The sequence below is a fragment of the Macrotis lagotis genome, chromosome 1 (assembly GCF_037893015.1).
Source record: "Macrotis lagotis isolate mMagLag1 chromosome 1, bilby.v1.9.chrom.fasta, whole genome shotgun sequence".
Classification (NCBI taxonomy): domain Eukaryota; kingdom Metazoa; phylum Chordata; class Mammalia; order Peramelemorphia; family Peramelidae; genus Macrotis; species Macrotis lagotis.
In genome coordinates this window covers 34,476,402-34,497,367 of record NC_133658.1, presented here as the reverse complement: position 1 = coordinate 34,497,367, position 20,966 = coordinate 34,476,402, and the positions used below count along the sequence as shown (strand labels likewise).

Below are 20,966 nucleotides of genomic sequence, written 5' to 3'. Positions count from 1 at the left end.
GCTTGTTTGTTGACCAATGATCATTGCTGTCCTCCACTGAGGTCTGTCCCTCATGTCGGGTCACCCTGAGCTGAATGGTTATGCAATCACTGTTCCTGAAAAGTGGAACACTGTGCCCTTACGGAGCATGGCGTTACAATTTTGTGCTGGACAGTTTTCTGGAGCTGCCTAAGTGATTCCTTGTACACGATGGGGCTCTTCTAATTTAGCTGGGGAAGATCGGCGCTTCTTTCCATGCTCTGATCAGAACACGTCCAGCCTGTTGGCTCTTGGTGGTCTGGGAGCGTGTGCTCCGAGTAGTCAGTCACTCACAACATCTCTGGGGCGGTTTGTACAAATGTTGGCCTCATTTCATAGATGGGAAAGCTAAGGCCCACAGAAGGGAAAGACTTTGTCTATGAAATAGCTAGTCAGAGTGGCTGGCATTGGGACACCCTTCCACCCTCTGGGGAAAGTGCAAACACTGGTGGCTGGCTGTTAAAAATGTAGAAATGGAAGACCCTTAGAGATCCATGCATCCCCTGCATGACAGAACATTGCCCTTAGCAAAACATTTGTCAATCCTGCTCTTAATATTTGTCTAATATTTGGACAACTATTGTCCAAACTTCTTTGAATCTGTAAAATCCTGCTCAGTGTTATGTGGCTTATCGTCTACTCTTCCTGTGCCTCCTTAATAGAATTCCATTTAATATGGGGTTTTTTAGGGTTTTTTTTTTTGAAAGGCAAATGGGGTTAAGTGGCTTGCCCAAGGCCACACAGCTAGGTCATTATTAAGTGTCTGAAGTCGCATTTGAACTCAGGTCCTCCTGACTCCAGGGCTGGTGCTCTATCCACTGCGCCACCTAGCCACCCCCATTTAATATGTTTTTGAAGAACCTGCTAAGGAATGATGTCAAAGTAAAGGGAAAAACAAACGCAAAGAGATAGAGGCCCTTTAATTGGCAGTTCAGAGTGAGGTCACCGGATTTGGACAGAGCATTCCTGAGTGCCAATGGTAGCATCATTGGGTGACTTTGGGCAAGTCACTTCTAATCTCTGGGCCTCAGTGTCCTCACTTTAAAAGTGATAGATAAGGTCCTGGCCAACTCTCAGAAGTATTTAAAGTAGGGAAAAGAAATATACAAAAGGTCACTTGATTGAATGATCCTCCAGTCTTTTGTCCTTTGATTCCTAGACTTCCATTAGATCAGACAGGCTTTTTCAGGATTCTAGAGTATCAGTGAGTTTTGTGTATTGTCAAAGAATTTCTGCATCTGTTGAAATAGTTTTATGATATTGATATCTTATTTATGTTGCTTATACTAATCCTGATGTGGAACTGTTCTTATTTCTCATATGACTCCAACTTGGTTATGGTGAATTATTTTCTGGCTCTATTTCTGTACTGGCCATGTGATGATTTTACTTAGAATTATCATATCAATATTACTTAGTAAGTTTGGACTAAAGTTTCTGTTTCTGCTTTGTCTCTCCTTTGTTTGGGTAGCAGAACTCCCAAAAGAAATTTTGGTAAATACTTTCAACCTCTGTATTGGAGATTAATTTTTGTTCTTCAACTCTTCAGTAGAATTCGCTTGTAAATCTGTCTGGTCTTGGGTTTTTTTTTTAATTTGGCACTTTATGGTTTATTTGATTTCTTCTGAAGTTGATTTAAGATCTTTATTATGAGTTGGATTATTTGCATTTTTGTGAACTCCCCAACTTTCTTTGCATTCTTAGCTTTTGGTGCTATTTATTGTACAGTAGCTTCTGATAATTCCTTTTAGTTCCTCTTGGCTTAATTGTGAATTCACATTGAGAATTTTATGGAGACAGCTTTCCTTCTGTCACACCAGGGAGCTTAAATATGTGACCATTAAAGGTGTCTCTCTCCTTTCTCACTTGGCTCCTTTGTAGAAGTGATTGAATCATTCTTTTCACTTGGATACTCTTCTATTTGATTTATTAAATTTGCTCACTTTCCATCACAGGTTTCTTTCTGAACTACCTTTTCTCAGGATTAGATGATCCTGGCACCGAATCCAGATTCAATCCCAATATCTTCTTTTTGGACCTTGTGGTGGTGCCTCCTTCCAGGTAACACAGGATTCCATGCCGGTGGATGGAGAATTGAATGATACCATATTGCTTGGAGGGAGGGATGAATCAGGTGGGGGGGGGCAGCAGCGGGCCCTCCCCAAGGAAGATCCTCCGGTCAGGAGGGAATCCGAATAAAGGATTCTTCCATTGTAGACCAGTTAGTTGCTTTTTCAGTAACCAAGGTGACCAGGGAAGCTCCCGCTTTTCTTCTGTGTGTTCACTTTTGCTTTGTATGGTAGGTACCGCCCAGTCAACTGCCTCGGGGACCAGATGTTTACCAACGGCCAGACAGTGAACTTGCAGGCTGTTCTGAAAGATGTGGTCCTGATCCGAAAGCTTCTGGCTCTGATGGCCCAAGAGCAGGCCCTGTCCAGTGAGGGGATGGGAGTGACAGAGAAGAAGATCCAGAATGACTCCCCAGAGGTACCGGACAATGCCTGTGTCGAGGCAAACAGGGCGAGTTTGTGCCATGACCTTGAGTTAGACATTGTGGGGAAGGGGAGCCACTTTGTAGTCCTTCGAGTTCATCTGGACTGGCATTTATTGTTCATCTTCTCAGGGTGATCGTCTTGGTCAAGGCAGATTGCGTTCTGTTCGAGCTGTAGAATCAGGGTTTGGCCTTTCTTCTCCCTCTGCATCCTATCATGATGGCCCAGTGTGTGCATTATTGAGCACAGTTTAAATCCCATGTCATCCTCGACCTTACTTCTGGGTCACCGATACCAGCAGACTTTTCCTCTTGGGGGGGGGGGGGGGGCGGGAGAAGCACTTAGTGGTGCCTCTTGTTTTTATGTCACCTTCATTCCCAGGGAGAGCTTACCTCATTGCCCTTCTTCAGAAGGTCATCTCCTATAGCAAAGACTGAAAAAAAGAAGACCAAACAAAAGCAGCCTCACCACTGAGTCTGCCAGTGTAGATGGTGTCCCTGCGTGAAGGGAGGGAGCTCATGGGTCCCTGCCTGCCTGGGGGCCGGCTTCTCTGTGTCTCCGGCGTCCGCTTACCTTGCATTGTGGCCAGTGGTTTCCTGGACTGGTTTCCTGGCTTCTCTCTGAGCTAGTCCGTATACAACTTTCCATATTTTCTGAACATTTTTCTTAGTGTGGAATAATATTCCATGACATATTTAGCTTCTCACTCAATGACAAAAGGTGCTTGTCATGTATTTCCAGGTGTGTGGGACCTTTCTGTCTGTGGTCTCTGTGAGAAGGTGTTTAGCAGTGAGATCTCTCAGTTGATGCCCATAGGTTTTTCCTTCCCCAATCATCAATATGAAAAGATGAGTTCATTTAGTCTATTTTAGTAATTAAGAATTTCTTTTCTGCATTCAATGAGAGCTATTCAGAAATTTATTTTCCATTGGTCATGGGATCAAGGGATTTTTGCTTTGTGTGAGAGTATAATACAAATAGAAGCTAAAATTCTGGAACTTGCTTTACCTTGCTATCACTTGCTCTTTTGGAGTCATTTTCTCTTAACTCCTCCATTTACAAATGGAATGACAACCTTTCCCAGCCCCTCCATTTTATTTATTTGTTTGTTTGTTTGTTTGTTTTAGTTTTTGCAAGGCAGTGGGGTTAAGTGACTTGCCCAAGGCCACAAAGCTAGGGAATTATTAAGTGTCTGAGGCCAGATATGAGCTCGGGTCCTCCCAACTCCAGGGCCGGTGCTCTATCCACTGCACCACCTAGCCACCCCCAGTTCCCCCATTTAAAAAAAAAATTCAACAACTTTCTAACAGTTGTTTTCTGGTAATGTCAATCGACGTTGTATGCTGCAAAAACATCGCTCCACTGGATATCTGGCTGCCTGTGTTTCTATCCTGACCTCCTCCATCCCTCTTTTCTTCTTTCCCTTCCTTTCCTCTCCCCTCCGCTTATCATTTATCTGATGTTGCCTGATCATGGTTCATGGGCTAGGCCCCAGAGGGGTACAAAGTTCTGCTAAAACCTGGTCCTGGCATAGATGGTTTGATTAGTTTCTGTGACCAAAAATCAGATCCTCTCCAAGGTCAAGGGCTGCAGGAGGACCAAATGATAGCAGTTCATTTTTTTCTTCAAAAAATTAGACGCTTAACATCTCTCAGCAAACACAAATATTCACATAAACGTTGAGAGAGCTGGTGAGCTAGTGTACACAAAACCAAACTTGGGTTTTTCATAGACTTTGCCAGTAGACTCCCAGTGATGACATCCTGTTTGGATGCATCCTGCAGAGCATGTTTTCTGTGATCATTTTTATTATTCATACTATGTCCTTGTGTTTCACTGTGTACATTTATGCTGGTGGGAACCATAGAGGCCATCTAGTTCAAACTTCTAATTTTACAAATAAGGAAACTTGAGGCCCAGGGGTGAAGGAGAATGTTAAATAACTTGCCCAAGATCCTCCCCAATTAGTAAATATCAGAGATAGGCTTTGAATCAAGGCCCTCTAAACTGAGAATCTGTCTTTTTTTTTTCCCATTGTAACATTGTCTTTTTGGTTCTGGTTCTTTTCCCCCATTCTGCATCATTTCTTATACCATTTTCCATGTTTCTGAGCATTTCTTATCCTATGATCCCGTTCCATTTCTTTCAGCCCCCATCGCCCAGATACTGCCCAACTGTGCCGTTTCCAACCCTGGGCTATTATGAATAGTGCTGGTGGGGAGGTTTTGGGGCGTGATTGATCTTTTCCCCTCTCCAGTCACATTGTGAGGAATATGGTCCTGGCTGTAGCGGGTCTCATCTATCAGATGAGGACCTGGATAAGACTGGAAGTGTGATTGATTGAGTTGGAGAAGCCCATAGATCCCTTTTCAGAATGAGAAAAAGTTCTTAGATGAAGGAAACATCGAGGTTTAGTTAAAAGTGAATGAAAATAAAGATGCAATTCTAGATGTTTAAGATTTATTTCATTTCATTTTTTTGCCATCTGAGTTCCCAGACCTCCTCAAAGATATCTGTGGAGCCCAGCTTAGGAACGCCCAGAGTAGAGGAAGCTTGAGGTTCCCTTCAGTGTCCATGTTCTGTGGATCTACAAACCAGAGCCAAATCAGTCCCGAGTTTCTGTGAGATTTAAGTATTCTTGCGGGTTTTAGTTGTCATGACCCCACCTCACCACAAGGTGGGGACCGTGTCTTGGGGAACCCTGCGGCCTTTGGGCAGCTGAGGTCCGTTTGGAGTCTCTGCTGCCAGCCCCCAGAGGGATGCCTCACCTGCCAATGGACCTGGGTTCAAGGGTCACTCGCTCTGAGCCAGGGGCCGACCGGGCCTAGACCTCCAGCCTCTGCTTGGCCGCCGGGCAGGGGTGTCTAAGAGCCCCTTGTGCTCCCGGCAGTTTAATCATGAGACGGGTTATTCTTGTCTTGAGGGGACGACAGTGCCTCCAGGTCCTGTCCTTTGGGCAGAAGGAGCCTCTTCTAGTGATTCGAGGGCAGCCTCTGCCATTCTTGAAGCTGGGCCTTAATCTGCCCGTTCCTGTGGCCCAGGCTGTTCCCTGTCGCCACCCTGCACAGATAATGGCCAGACCATCCCCTCTTTGATCGGACCCTGAGCTCCTGGAGACCCTGGGAAAGAGGGTTGTGGAAGGAGGAGGCCCAGGCCTCAGGCCCTTCTCCTCTAGCCTCAGCCACCTCTCTGAGACTGAGCGTCGGGGATGGGCAACCTGCCCTGGTGGGGGGCATGCCTACCCTGCTCCTTGACTGATTGCTGTTAGGATCACATGAGGTTTGGGGGGGCTCTCCTCATCTGTGGTCTAAGCATCGCCTTCATTCTGACTTCTGCTATGCCATATCTACTGTAGGATTTCATGTTAGAGTCTACCCGTTCTGGTCTCTGGACTTCGGGGTCCCCAGTACCATCAGCCGATGAGCTCACTATCCCCCTCAGCCTTGTAGGTTGGAAGAACTTGGTAAGCTTTCCAGCTGCCTTCACCTGGGTCACTGGGGAAAATGCGCAGCGGTGACCGATGGCTCTGGGCTCCTTTGACAGCCTTCCCTTGAGGCAGACATCCCTCTGCTGATCTCGACTGGATCTGGTCATTTGATCAGTTCTGATGCCATGAGAGACTGGCCACAGCCTTATTGATAAGCATATCCTGGTGTTTTCTCTTGGTGTACTTTGATCACTGGCCTGCAGTCAGGATGGGCCGAGTTCAGATCCAGCCTTGGCCACTTCCTAGATGTGGGACCTCAACTGCAACATGTTATAATAGCAGTGTCTCCTCAGGGTTGTTATGAGATCCCACAAAAGGGGGTGCCCAGCACAGTGGCTCGAATATCCAAGGTGTGTGTGGGGAATGTTTGTCTCACCCTCCAACCCCCCCCCCCCCGCATGTGACCACTGTCTCTTTTTCCACCTGCTCCTAATCAACACTTTAATATTTCCAGAATTTTGCCTTGAAGTGACATCAAATTTATTGGCGGCTTCTTTGAGTGATTCCCTTCATTCCCCTTTCTGAAATGTGCCTGCTGTCTGTGCATCTCTGGTCTGTGATTTTTACTCTTTTTTTCCTCTTTTTTTTTTTAGTTTTTGCAAGACCTTGGGGTTAAGTGATTTGCCCATGGTTACACAGCTAGGAAATCATATTAGGTGTCTGAGGCTGGATTTGAACTCTGGTCCTCTTGACTCCAGGGCCAGTGCTCTATCTGTGATTCTTTGCAAGTCATCCAATGTGTCGGCAATATGTCTTTTCTATGCCTTTCATGCTGGCGAATGAAATTGTTGAGGTTGGTGCCGAGGCTGTGCATCCTTAAGTGTCTGAGACCGGATTTGAACCCAGGTACTCCTGACTCCAAGGCCAGTACTTTATCCACTATGCCACCTAGCCACGCCAACTTCCTCCCTTCTAATAGGTTTTAATTTCCTCTTCCTCCCTGTTCTTGCTTTCCCTGAGCAGGGGAAACAGAAGCAAAGGATGCTGCTGATCTAGAACAATCTGGAGTCTCCCTGGTGAGAACCTTTCTTTGGGCCACAGTCTGGGGAATGGGTCATTTTAGAGGAATTCTTTTTTTTTTTTTTAGAAAGATTTTATTTATTTTGAATTTTACAATTTTTTTTCCCTATTCTTGCTTCCCCACCCCCACCCCCCACAGAAGGCAGTCTGTTAGTCTTTCCGTTATTTCCATGGTATGCATTGATCTTCATTGAATGTGATGACAGAGAAATCATCTACAGGAAATAATTTTTGTTTGTTTGTTTTGTTTGCAAGGCAGTGGGGTTAAGTGGCTTGCCCAAGGCCACACAGCTAGGTCATTATGAAGTGTCTGAGACTGGATTTGAACCCAGGTACTCCTGACTCCAGGGCCAGTGCTCTATTCACTGCACCACCTGGCCGCCCCTAGAGGGAATACTTTTTAAAAAAGCGAAACACTCCTGCTCTCATGAGATCCTGCATCTCCCCAGTCCTGGGCTGAATTGAGTCCTTGGCAAACCCAGGTTTCAACTGCCCATGAGTAGTGCCTGGTAGTGCCCTGGCAAGGATGGCTCAGAAGCATCAAGGGCAGCTCTTCAAAACAGTTTGTCCTCTACCTGTCCTTCCTCTGCCCTGCCTCCTCATTGGCAAGGGCAGAGCCCTCTTGTTTTTGTTTTGCCCAAGGTCACACAACTAGTGAGTATCAGGTGTCTGAGGTCAGATTTGAACTCAGGTTTCCTCACTCCAAGGCTGCTCCTCTATCCACTGAGCCACCTAGCCGCCCAGAGCCCTCTTTCTCTCCACACCAGCCCTCATTTTACCCAAGGGGCTTTCTTTCTTGCTGTCCCCACAATTGGCACTCTTCTTGCTGCTGTCTCCCATCACTGTATGAGGTCACACGATACCTTTATGTTCTTGGCATCCTCGCTCACTGGGCACTCCCCCCACTCCACATCCCTTCCCCTTCATACAGAGGAATGGTGCATTTGTGTCCTGACTTCAAGCGGTCTCCTGACTGCAGGACAGACCCTGGACAAGTCCCTTGACCTCTGTAAATTGTCTCAGATTGTAGTCTGTACTGGCAGAAGCAATCCTTCCCAGAGCTGCCAGTGCTCATGAGCTCCCAGGCCCTGTCCCAAAGTGAATGTCCTGCTAAAGCAGATTCCCAAACCTTCTCTGCAGCCTCCTTCCCCCCACAAAGCCCTGTGGAGACACCCCCCACCCTCCCACCCCCACCGAGGTCAGAGGTGCTTAATGACTTCTTGCACCCTTTGACCTGCCCTGGGAGGTGTCGGTGTCCACTAGGGAGACCCCAGTTCTTGCCCTCCCCGTCTCCTCGATACTGAGGGTCAGGCTCACAAGGGGCCCTGCTCACCCCTACAAGGGCCCAGCCCTCAGGCCAGCCTGTCCTCCTCAGGGTCCTAGGTGGTGCTGTAGGACAGCTTATGGTTGGGGTGAGCCCCTGTCTGAAGGGGTGCAGGAGGACTTCATCGTGCTCGGGTGAACAAAGCCCCCTTTAAGATAGCTGGCCTTCACCCAGCTGCCTCAGCCGTCGGGGGCTTCCCCAAAGCCCACCCTGATGTATCCTCACAGCCTTCATGTTGCTGTTTACTGCCCTTTTTTAAAGCAAGTTGAAGCTGGGTGATTAACATTTGTGCTGGGTGGGCAGTTTTTGTTCTTATCCTTCCCCTGGCTGGGTTGCGGGGCCTCGCTTCCTTGGTGCCAGAGATTCCAATGGAAAGGTGAATCTTGGGGTCAACGCTTGGGATTCAAAGGGGCCTCTGGGCCACCTTGCCAATGACTAAAGACAAAGGAGCCTTCTGCTCCTAATACGTTCTTTTTTGTTTGTTTGTTTGTTTTGCAAGTCAGTGGAGGTAAGTGGATTGCCCAAGGGCACATAGCCAGACAATTATTAAGTGTCTGAGGCCGCATTTGAGCTCTGGTCCTCCTGACTCCAGGGCCGGTGCTCTATCCACTGTGCCACCTAGCTGCCCCTTGATTAGGTTTTAATGAACAAAAAGCCCTTAAGCAAAGCCTACCCATCTGGGCCCTCATTTCAGCCAGCACTCTCAGGGAGGTTCTCATCTGATGCTCACAGCAGCCCTGGGAGCTCAGTCAAGGAGACATACGGTTAAGTGACTGGCCCAGGGCCACTCGGTCAGTGCCTGCTGTGCATTAGACCCAGGGAGAAACTTTGAGGGTAGATCAGCAGCTCAGCCAAAACAAATACAGCCAGCCCTGCTGTCATGGACTTCATGGTCTTGATGGACTCCCAGGAAGCATCTGAGGCAGGATTGGAGCTCAGTATTTTTAAAATTATTTTTTCCTAAACATTTACCAATTCCATGTAAAAAAAAATTTTTAGTAACTTTTAAAAATTTTGAATTCCAGCCCCAGAAAGCAAGCCGTTTGATATATGCTCATGCATGTGAAGTCATGCAAAACATTTACACATTAGCTGTGTTGCAAAAGAAAATGCAAAAATAAAATCATAAAAATAAAGAAAATGAAAACAACATGCTTCAGGCTGCATTCCAAGTTTATCAGTTCTCTCTCTGGAGCTTTTTTCATCTTAAATCCTTTGAAATTGTCTTGATTATCATCTTGAAAAGAACAACAAAGTCTTATCCTTAAAATATTGATGTTACCATATAACAATTCTGGCTCTGCTCATTTCACCTTGCCTGAATTCTTGTGAATCTTCCTAGGTTTTCCTTGAAACCATCCTGCTTGTCATTTCTCATTCCATCATAACCATGGTATTCCATCATAGACCCAACTTGTTCAGTCATTCCCCGGTGGATGAGCCTTTCTTCAATTTCCAATTCTTTGCTACCACAAAAAGTTTCTATATATATTTTTTATATGTATAATCCTTTTTCCCTTTTCTTTCATATTTTTGGAATACAGACCTAGTTATGGTAATGCTGGGTTAGAGGGTTTGTGCAGTTTTATAATCCATTTCCAAATTGTTCTTCAGAATAGTTGAGGCTGCTTCATAACTCTACCAAAGTATGGAGGGAACAAGTTTTTCCACATCCGCTCAATCCACTGTACCACCTATCTGCTCCCATGGGCTTATTTTATGTTCTACAACTTCGCTAAAGTTGTTAATTATATCAACTGATTATTTATTTGATTCTCTAAGATTCTCTTAGTATATTATCATATTGTCTGGAAAGAGTGATAGTTTAGTTTCCTTGTTGCTATTGTAATTCCTTCAATTTCCCTCAGAACAAAATAGTATAGCGATGGGAGACGTCCTTGCTTACACCCCTGACCTCACTGGACAGGCTTCTTGCTTATTGCCATTACAGATCATGCCAACCAATGGCTTTATAGAGACACCACTTATCATTCCTTATTATTCCTGTGCCTTTTTAGCATTTTTAATAGAAATGGTGTATTTTGTCAGAACTTTGTTTTGCTTCTCTTCAGATGGTCATGTGATTTTTATTGGATTTGTTAGTGACACGATGAGTTATACTGATAGCTTTCTTAATATCGACCCTTCCTTGCGATCCTGCTACAATTCTTCCCTAGTCATCATGTATGACCTTTGTGAGCCACATTGTGATAATCTCCTTGCTAGTATTTTATTTAAGTTTTTTTCACTAGTATTTACTAGGGAAATAGGTCTAGAGTTTTATTTCTTTGCTTTTGCTCTTCCTGGTTTAGGAAGCAGCACCGTATTTGGGTCATAAAAGGAGCATGGTAGGATTCCTTTTTCAGCTGTTTTTCCAATTACATGTTATGAAAGTTTTTCAACATTCATACACATGTATAAGCATTGTTTTAAGTTAGATAATTTCCTTCTACCCTCCCTCCCCTCAGCAGCAGTCAGGTAAATATGGTATATGCACATTTATGTTTGACATGTTTACAGATTAGTCATTTTTGGTATGAGGAATTAGGATTAAGGGAAAGAAATACAGAAAAGAGATTGTTAAAAGGTGGATGTAGTGTTCATTCAGATTCTGTTGGGGTGAGTATAAGGTATTGGAACGAGTTGTTCTTTAAATGTTGGGTGGAATTTACTTGTGACCTGCATTAAGTCTGAAAAGAATGTATTTCCTATTTCTGCCTTTCTACATTTGGTTGTGAGGTGTTTCTGACCTAGTCCAAGGCAGTTTTTGTAAGGGTGCCACATCCGGAGCTCTATCAGATATAATTTTTCTAAAATTCTATTCATCTCCCAGCTTCGCTCTAATATCAGCAGGCCAATTACGTTCAAGTTCATGCTGGAGGCTTTAAGTCAGAGCAAGTTGGAAACGTTCTAGAAGCTTTGGAGCAGTCGGTGGGGAGGGAGGGCCTAGCCCCTCTGACTTGGGGGCTCGTGGTCCCAAGTCGCTCTCCTTGATGTCTCCCTCCAGGGGGAAGAGTCTTCCATCCCAGTGGACCGCTCCTTTCTTGCCATGATCCCAGGCCAGTCTCTCACCGAGAAGCTGTACAGCATCTGGATCCGCCTGCAGAGCCACGTCAACATTGTGTTTGACAGCGACATGGACAAGCTGATGATGGAGAAGTATCCCGGCATCCGGCAGGTGACGGGCCACTGCTCTCCTGGCTCCTGGGGGTGGGAGGGGGGCCCACTTTGGACCGCAGGCAGCGAGTCCACTGCCCGGGCTCATCTCTTTCCTTTATTTCCTTTGCCCCAAAAGATCCTGGAGAAGAAGGAAGGCTTGTTTCGGAAGCACATGATGGGGAAGCGTGTTGACTATGCCGCTCGCTCGGTCATCTGTCCAGACATGTACATTAACACCAATGAAATTGGGATTCCCATGGTGAGTCATGGGGACTGCGGAGCTGCTGTGAACGTGGGGGTGGGTGCAGCGGTCTGAGAGACCAGGCCCAAGCATCTGGGGAAGGCCCAGCATCTGCCCACTTCTGTGCCATGGTTGGCATCCTCCTGTGACAGATAGGTCTCTTGGCTCCTCCTTGGCCACCGCCCGCTCCCCACCTCCTAGCCTGCACTTCCTGCGCATTCTGAGAGAGCTCAGAGCCACCTGGGTCGGTCGAGTGCAGGCGTCCAGGTGGGCCGCTGGCAAGGCCTCTGCTTCTGAGGTGCCTACACTCAGATAAGAGCGTTTTGGGGGAAGCTTTGCAAACTTCAGCTCTTGGGACAAATGTCAGTTCTTGTCACTCGCTTTGCTGCTAGAGCCCAAAGGCACCAAAGACCCACTAGAAAGAGTCAGCATTTTCTTCCCTTGTATTCTGGCTTCCAGGGCAGTGTCGATGCTTCCTGACTCTGCTCCTCATTGGCACCAAGGGTGTCCCTCTCTGTCTCACAAGTGGGCGCTATAAGTGGTGCTACCTTGGCTTCTCTCTTCTACTTCATCTGGCCTTCCCAGGGACCCCAGGAGGTTGGCAGGGTCAGTAGTGTCAGTGCCCACCATTTTAGAGAGGAGCAGGCTGAGCCTCCGACGTCCCCTGCCCCATGCCTCTTGTCTTACAGGCCAAGGCCATGCTGATGCAGTCGCCTGCCCTTGGCCATATGGCTCCTTCTCTAGTTGAACCCCATTATTCAGGCCCCTCAATCAGAGCCCCAGGGGACTGAAGAGACCATCTAACCCAACCCCCTTCTGCATTTAGCTGGAAGCAGAGACCCAAGGAGGTTAAGGGATTTACCCAGGACACCATAGGTAGGAAATGGTGCCATAGGTAGGATATGTCACAGATGGGACTTGAACCACCTTCACTCCCAAAACAACAGCCAGAGATACCCAGAGACAAGTGGAAGGAAGCGGCCCCTCACTGCTGCCCGGGAGCAGCCCTCCAGGGCCCGGTCATTCCTGATTCCTCTTTCCGTTAGGGCTCTGTCCTGTTGTATCGTTAGCACCATCCCTCATCAGCAGCCGCCCGTCGTTATTGGTCTTTGGTTTCACCGTGCCTCTGGGTCACTAGTGAGATGACGGTTCTCTCCTCGCAGTTTTACTTCCTCCTTTCCCTATTGTGCTCTCTAGGGTTTGTGGAGTGCCGTTAATGAGCAGAGCTGAGGCCCTCGGCGTGCCGCTCGGAGGTGGTTGCCGCATCTCTCCAGAGGATGCTCAGGCTCTGTGGGTGGAATTTGAGGGAGTTAAGTCAGAGAATTTGTGGTCTCCTGCCAGCCTGACCCCAGGGGAAAGGAGTAAAGAGCCTATCCGGAGCCACATTGCCGAGTCTGGAGTGTTGCGCTTGCAGCAAGACCCTGAACCCCCACCCCACATTGTCCAAGGCATCACCGAGGACAGGGTGGGTTCAGCGTCTTGTGTGGATACGTAGAGAAGGCTCTGGAGGTGAAGTCACATCCTGCCTCAGGCTCTGTGACCTTGGGCAAGTCATTTCGTCTCCTGTGTTACAGCTGAGGTCCATCCCTGTTGGGGTCCCCTCAGAGTTGGGGTTATATTCCAATACCATTGTGTTTATGAAGCACCTTGCCAGTCCGCAGGCCCTGGACACAGGGGTACCCTTATATTTTGACTGGACCTGCGACTTCCTTGCTAGAGGAGGGCTCCATCAGTACCAGCTGATGCCTGTTCTACCCTGAGAGGGAGCTGATTTGCCCAGGGTCACACAGCTAAGGGTCTGAGGTGGGATTGATCTCCCTAACTACAGATTTACCACTTTGCCCACTATTTCAAGGTGCCTTCAGTCTGCGTTGGCACAAGGACTTTTCCTTGTTTGGATGTTTCCCAGACTGTTAAAATTGCAGGTCTGATTTAAAAGAAAAAAGCTAAGTGCTGGGATGGAGGCTGTCAAGGGGAAGAGAACTGGTAAAGAAGGGTGTTATATTTTGTCTTCCAACTCCACAAGTCATGTGTTTGTTTTCAGGTGTTTGCCACAAAACTGACCTACCCTCAACCTGTGACTCCGTGGAATGTCCAGGAACTGAGGCAAGCGGTCATCAATGGCCCCAATGTGCATCCTGGGGCTTCAATGGTCATCAATGAGGACGGTAGTCGCACTGCTCTCAGTGCCACGGACGTGACCCAGCGGGAGTCTGTGGCCAAGCAGCTCCTCACCCCTGCCACTGGCGCCCCCAAGCCCCAAGGAGCCAAGGTGGTGAGTACCGCCATCACATTTGGGCCTCCAGCTCACAACCCCCTTCCTTCCACCTTCTCTCCATCCTGGGGCTTTTGTCGGCCCAGCAGGTTGCGGCTGTTGTTTCTGGGTTTTCTTTTCCATCTGTGTTGCTCCAGGGGAGCTCTCAGTGATTTGGGCTGGTGGAGGAGACCTGGGAGTTAGTGGAGGAGATGGGGTGGGAGGGGAGAATGTAGCTAGAGATCCAGTTTTCAGTGCCATCTCTTCCTTCAAATGCCCTTGACCCACCCAAGTTGTTTGCCTTTTCTGATCTCCTGCCCCCCGTGTGGTCAACACCATCCCACCTGGTGTCATAGTCTTTCCATGGACTTGGCCTAGCTCAGTCCTGGGCCCCTTGTGGGAACTCAGTAAATGTTTAACTGGCCACCAAGGAAGCCCAGGGATCAGGACATTAAGACAGAAAAGAAAAGCTCCTGGGGCTCGGGTGAAGGTCAGCAAGGAGGGAGGCTGTGAGAAGAGTGTCTGGACAGGGAGGAGCAGAGGAAGGGGCCGAAGGTGGGAGCTTCGGGAGCACAGGCACTGGTGGCTTTTTGTTTGGAGAGCTGGCATGGGGGGGGGCTTGTCCTGGAGAGGCTGGACTGACCGTGGGGATGGAGGGGCCCACTGTGGCTGGCACGAGCTGTTCTGGTCAGTTCGGTCTACCAAGGATGGATCAAGCTCCTTCTGTTGGCAGAGTGCTGGCCTATGGTCAGGAGGACCTGAGTTCAGATCAGTGTTAGTCGCTTCCTAGCCCTGGGCCCCAGGGCAAGTCACTTAACCGATTTGCCTCAGTTTCCTCATCTGTAAACTGAGCTGGAGAAGGAAGTGGCAAATCACCCCAGTATTTGCCAAGAAAACCCCAAATAGGGGCCTGGATAGTCAGAGGTGACTGGGAGACCTGGGAAGCAGAATAAAATGTGAAAGGCAGCTCGGCCTCCAAGTCTGAAAGGGCTGGATTCAAGGCTGTGTGACCCTGGGCAAGTCAGCTCCCTCTCAGGGCAGAACAGGTGTCAGTCAGTCCTGATGGAGCCCTCCTCAACACTTGCTAGCCCTGGGACCCTGGGCAAACTACTTGGTAGCCTCAGTGATCTCTCAGTGCCCTGGTCAAAGCCATTGGCCATGCCTTGGCCCAGGAGGGAATGAGCCTGGTTTAACTAGAATCAGGAAACGTTGAACAGAATCAAGAACAAGGGGGAGTATCAAGGTGTGGTCGTCCGATGGTAGGACGCCTGCTCCAGACACTCTGAGACTCTGGGGTGGGTCCTCCTGCATGTCCTCCCCTGGGGGGACTTGGAGAAGGCTAGTCCCTGGACAGACCAGACTGGGTTGGGAGCTGTGGAGTGAACCATGACGTTAACCGGCGAGGACAGGAGGTACCACCAGGAATGGGATCTAGGAAACAACGTCCTGTCCAAGACAGGCAGCCTTGGAGACTGACGGCTCTGCCGGGAGCTCTCTGACCTTTGCCCTGCCCATCTCTAGCTCCTGTTGGCATTCTAGCCCGTCTGGCCCCCGGCTTTTCCTCTTGCAGTTCCCAGCTGCTAGTGTTTGTTTAGCTGTGATTCTGTCCCGGTTACCATGAATGCACGATCGTGGGCTGGGCTTCGCTTTCTTATCTGGGGCCATGGTGCCGAGGACTTTCTCCTGAGAAGCTCAAAACCCAGGCCCTGAAGGTCACTTCAGGCCGCCAAGTGACGCATTGTGCTTCCGAAGTCCTGGCCCAGGCTCCTGGGAATTTGTGGAGTCCAAGTTTCCTAGGAAACCCGGACATTTTGAGCTAAATATGTCATTCCACGTGGGTGAGTTCCAAGGAGCAGAGAGCTAACCTTTGTGGAAGGTGATTTTCCGAGCTGGCTGCCGCCTTCTGGGCTTGAACAGAACCAAGAAAAATGGAGCCTGGGGAGGAGGGAGTCTAAGGTTGTCCTCTCCCATCTGCCCAAAGAGCGCATCTGAGGCACAGCAACCTGAGGCCAGTGAACTCATTCTTCCTTAGTTGAGTGGGCCTCGTGCCTCTCCTGTATTTTTTTTTGCAAGGCAATGGGGTTAAGTGGCTCGCCCAAGGTCACACAGCTAGGTCATTATTAAGTGTCTGAGACCAGATACTTGAACTCAAGTCCTCCTGACTCCAGGGCTGGCAGTCTATCCGCTGTGTCACCCAGCCACCCCTCCTGTATTCTTAATCTAAATTGCGTCCTGCAGACCTCCCTCAGTAAGGGAGGAACTTCTCAGGGAGCCCCCCTTCTCCCTTCTCCTCACTGGCTTCTGCCATTCTCACGGTGGGTGGCCTTGCCATGGTCAATCCCCCCAGCCCAGCCTCCCCAGGACATAGCCCTCCTCAGTCTCTCCCTGTCTCCCGACTGCTTCCCAATGGCTGTAACTGAGCCCCTGTCTCCCCCTCCAGTCTTGTCTCTCTCCTCACCCCTCCACCGCAGGTTCTTCGCTGGGGCCCCCGTCAGTGTGTGTGGCCAAGTGGGGTGGAGGACTGGCTCACGGGGGTGGGGGGCATTGGAGGGGACCCCGTGTACTTGATGACATCCCCTTGTATGAGGGCAGGAGTTGGAAAGGGACTAGAACTCAATGAGGACAGAAGGGGTGGCCTCGGGGTCAGCGACTGTCAGGATTTTGATTAGGAGGGAGCCCCCCCCCACCAGTAAGCTTGAGGGAGGGAATGGTGGTGCAGCTGGAACCAGAGAGGAGGCTGACCTGAGGGGGATCTGGGGCTCAGGAAGAAGCGGGAGAGGGAAAGGTGTCGGGTGAAGGGAAGCCAGGTATTCCAAAGGGCAGCTCCGCACATGGACCTTTCCCCAGCAATCCAGAACTCACAGACCTAGAAACAAAAGGAGGATAAGGATGAAGTCATCATCTTAGTTTGCAGAGATCTACTTAGTGAGAAGCGGGGTGCAGGCCTCATGCTCACGGTGCCAGGCAATGTCGCCAACCCCCTCCCATGCTTCTGTATTCTGCCCAGGTATGCCGTCATGTGAAGAACGGGGATGTCCTCCTGCTGAACCGCCAGCCCACCCTGCACAGGCCCTCCATCCAGGCCCACCGAGCCAGAATCCTGCCCGAGGAGAAAGTCCTGCGGCTTCATTACGCCAACTGTAAGGCCTACAACGCCGACTTCGATGGAGATGAGATGAACGCTCACTTCCCCCAGAGCGAGCTAGGCCGGGCCGAGGCCCGCATCCTGGCCTGTACAGATGAGCAGTACCTGGTGCCCAAGGTGAGACCCTCTGGAGACCCAGTGGAGAAACGTCTGTGGGACGGTGGGCGCCGGTGGGGCTCTGGAGGCACAAGGGCATAGCAGAAATGGTCCTTGTCTGAAGAGGTGCCTGTGTGTCCATCATTACACCTAGGATAGGTGCAGGAGGGGCAAGGAGAGGGTGGGAGGGCTCTGGAAGGGGCGGTGGGAAAGGCACTTGGAGCTGGGCTTGAGGGACTTGGGTGGCTGCCAAGGATCTGATTTACTTCATCCTGATCCCTGCCCCTCCTAGCTTGGGAGCCTGTTCAAGAGCGTGTCTGCGTGTGTGTATCTGTGTGAGTAAGTGATTGTGTGTGAGTGTGTGTGTGTGTGTGTGTGTGTGTGTGTATCTCGAGGCAGAGTGTACAGTTCTCCACAAACACAGACACAGAAGCAGTGCATGTGAACAGACGCACTGCCATGTACAAATCTGGGTCTGTTTCTGTGAATAGAAGGGCCCCCTCGCCCCCCACTGCTGCCCATAGGGCTGCCCACTCATCTCCCCATAGAAGTCTCTCAGAAAGCGGCGGGAGGTCCTCGCTCTGGCCCCGCATCCCCCGGGCAGCTCGGGAGGGTAACCAGGCCTCCTCAAGAGCTGCCTCTTAAGAGAAGGGTTTCAGATTATTTGGAACTCAAAATTTAAAAAAAAAAGTTGAAAATCATTTTCATGTGCCACTGGAAAAAAAATGAAATCTTCAAAACTGGGGAAAAGCTCTCCTAAAAATGAGCTTGAGGAATGGCTCGAATGAGGCCCCTCCCTGGACATAGGTTGGATACTAGCATGCTTTCTTCTGCAAAGAGCCTGTTTTGCAATGTGACTTGAAGGGTCCCAGGGAAGTCAGATGAGCTGAAGCTAGAATGGCTGAGAAGAAAGTGTCTTCAGACCCGGAGAAAAGGGGTTGGGGGGGCACGGATCTCCTCTGGCACTTTGGGATTGGGCCCTTTGTGGCCCTGAGTGGCCAGTGGTCCTGGGTCTGTGAAGCATGACTGAGGTCATCTCCCGGGCCCGTGAGCACCAGACGGGGCGGTGGCCAGCCCCATGCTACCTGAGAGCTCAGCCTGGGAGCAGCCTGGCCCAGCGGGAGGCTTGTGAACCGCCACGGCCCGTTTTGGGGGGGGGGGGTCTTTCGTCTAGCTTTCTGTGCCTCGGCTTCCTCATCCTGACACCGGACAAGCTTTTGACTTAGCCTGTTGCTCTCTCACAGTTGTGGTGAGGAAAGTGCTCTGCAGACCCTCATGTTCCTCAGGCACAGCACCTAGCGTTCTGTAGTCATGAGGCATAGTTGATCATGTTTTTAGAATGTCTGGAAAACGCAGCCTATCGATCCCTGCCCTGCCCCCACCCATATCCTCCTGCCCATAGTAGGAGAAACATGGGTGAGAATTGCCCTTTAACGAATGTCAGGCGTCATTTAAATAGCTCCGAGATTAGCCCAGAGCCAGGACTCCCCTCCTCACTATCAGAGACGCTGCCACCGAGTTCACCCCATTCTCCCCTCCTCTCTGGTGTTTATCCGGGGGCCTGGTGAGCTCCCTGAGGGCTGGGTCCAGGCCATAGTGCTGATTGATTTGGAGAGCCCTTTAGCAGGTGGAAGGGTAACCTTGAATAGGAGCCGTCAAAGGGATCAAAGCATTTATTAGACCCCCCCCCTATATCCCAGGTACCCCACTGGGCATTGGAGTCCTGAATACCAAGAATGAAACCCTCCCTGGCCTCAGAGAGTGTCCAGAGACTCTCGTCTGGTGGCTTGTCTTGGTGTAGCTACCAAGAGCCATGTTCTACAGATCAGAAGGTCCCTCTCGAGAGGTGGGGAGTTGGGGGTGGAGGGGAAGGGAGTTGTGGAAGAAGTAGCTGGAGGACCTTGAAGTTTGCCTCTGAAAACGTCTTCCCCTCTCTCCCCTCCTCCATGCTCTGGCCTGGCAGGACGGCCAGCCGCTGGCTGGGTTGATCCAGGATCATATGGTCTCCGGCGCCAGAATGACCTCCCGGGGCTGCTTCTTCACCCGGGAGCAGTACATGGAGCTTGTGTACCGAGGACTGACGGACAAAGTTGGACGCGTGAAAATCCTTCCTCCGGCCATCCTCAAGCCCTGCCCACTGTGGACGGGAAAGCAGGTAAGAATCAGCCAGTTTTTCTTCCGTCCTTTTCAGTCCAAGAACATTGTCCTTGTCAGGAAAAAGCCAAAAACAAACCAAAAACACTCAACTGGACAATAAGGAGTGAGATAAAAGCCGGGCTGTCTGACTCAGGTCTCATCTCCGTGATCATCATTCCCTTCACCTCATGCCGTGGTCTCAGGCCATCTGGGAGCCTCCTTTCCCACACACAAAACCTTTGTTAGCATCCGCTTTTTTTGCCAGTCTCTGGCCTGCAGACCCTCATCCTGCAGGGCCGCCCCCCCCCCCCCGGGTTCCTAGTCCTTTCTCCACCTGGCCGCCAACTTCATTGGTTGGTGAGGCTTCCAGGCTGTCCCAGCCCTTTCTTCAGACGACTCCTCCTCCTGCCGTTGGCATCTTTCTCTTTTCCTTCTTTGGAATGCGCTTCTTGAGACTCTTCTACAGGATGTTAATCCACAAGATGGATAGTCGAGGGTCCAAAGGTCATAGCCAAAGTGAAGGAATGTTCCTTTGAGGGGAGACGTGGGGGTGTGGAAGGAACGAGGCCGGTGAGGCGAGGCCCAATGTGCTATCCACTGGCCTGGGGCTGGAATGCCGTGGAAGAGGGACAGGATGAAGAGGTCGGGTGGCGGGAGGGCCGTCAGCGGGAGTCTCTGGAGGGTGTGGGTAGGAATCGAGGGAGCCAAGAAGGATGGGGGAATGACCCAGACCAGGGTGAAGGGGATGGAAAGAGGGGCTTGGCAGAGATTGCCAGGTCAGTGAGATGGTGGTCCAGAGAGGAGAGATGTGGGGCCCAGGCCTCCTGCTGGGCCTGAGAGAGTGGCCTCTGGTGAGCCAGGAGCGATGGATCCCTAGGGGACAGCCGAGGTCCCTTGATGGTGGAAAGGGGCCGGTTTCAGGGTCGAGGGGAGCTTATAGCCAAGGCCAGAGTTTAGAACCCAGGGGAGACTGAGATTGTCCTGAGGGGCTGATGAGAAGACAAATGATAATGTTCTAAAGCTCTTGATGTGGTGGATGGTATGCAGTAGGCACTCTGTAAGTGCTCCTGGTCTTGCAGAGACTTCTGGCATCTCAGACTGTGGACATGCTGCCTCTGCCTTTGGAAGAGTCTCTGCAGCAAAGGGACAGCTACTGTGGAGGCCTTGAGGAGGGCAAGGACGGGCAAGGTGCTACCCAGAGAGCCTGGCCTCCAGGCCTACCTAGGTCACCACTTATTCCCTGTGTGACCTCCCTGAGCCCCCAACCACCTGTCTGTAAAATGCAGGACTTAGAGGGGACACCCTCCCCCCCAGGTCCCTTCCAGCTCTGCCAGGTCCCCCAGTCTCTGCAGATCTTGGGGGAGCTGCCCCAAACCTTCCTGGAGGTGGTCCTCAGCCATCCTAGGTTGGCACACAGAGGCATGCTTTGGGGGATGGATGGTCGATTCTGCTTGCCCATGCCCTTTGCCCTGCAGAGCAGATATTTTACCAGTCTGGAGGACCACCCCCTGCCCTCGAATTAGCCCCTTACCTTAAGGACAACAGGGAGCCACTTGGGGGTATGACTTGGATAGCAGCACTAAGAGATCAGAAC

At 50.1% G+C, this 20,966-nt stretch overlaps 1 protein-coding gene across 1 annotated transcript in view; it reads left to right on the top strand.

The window, feature by feature from the left end:
• The window catches only part of POLR1A (RNA polymerase I subunit A), a 66,116-nt gene that overhangs the window by 11,589 nt on the left and 33,561 nt on the right, over nt 1–20,966 (top strand). Inside the window, exons 8-14 of the mRNA XM_074196739.1 lie at nt 1,974–2,079; nt 2,322–2,505; nt 11,349–11,519; nt 11,637–11,759; nt 13,786–14,016; nt 17,003–17,257; nt 19,200–19,391. Coding sequence (XP_074052840.1) covers nt 1,974–2,079; nt 2,322–2,505; nt 11,349–11,519; nt 11,637–11,759; nt 13,786–14,016; nt 17,003–17,257; nt 19,200–19,391 — 1,262 coding nt within the window. The remainder of the gene's footprint in view (nt 1–1,973; nt 2,080–2,321; nt 2,506–11,348; nt 11,520–11,636; nt 11,760–13,785; nt 14,017–17,002; nt 17,258–19,199; nt 19,392–20,966) is intronic.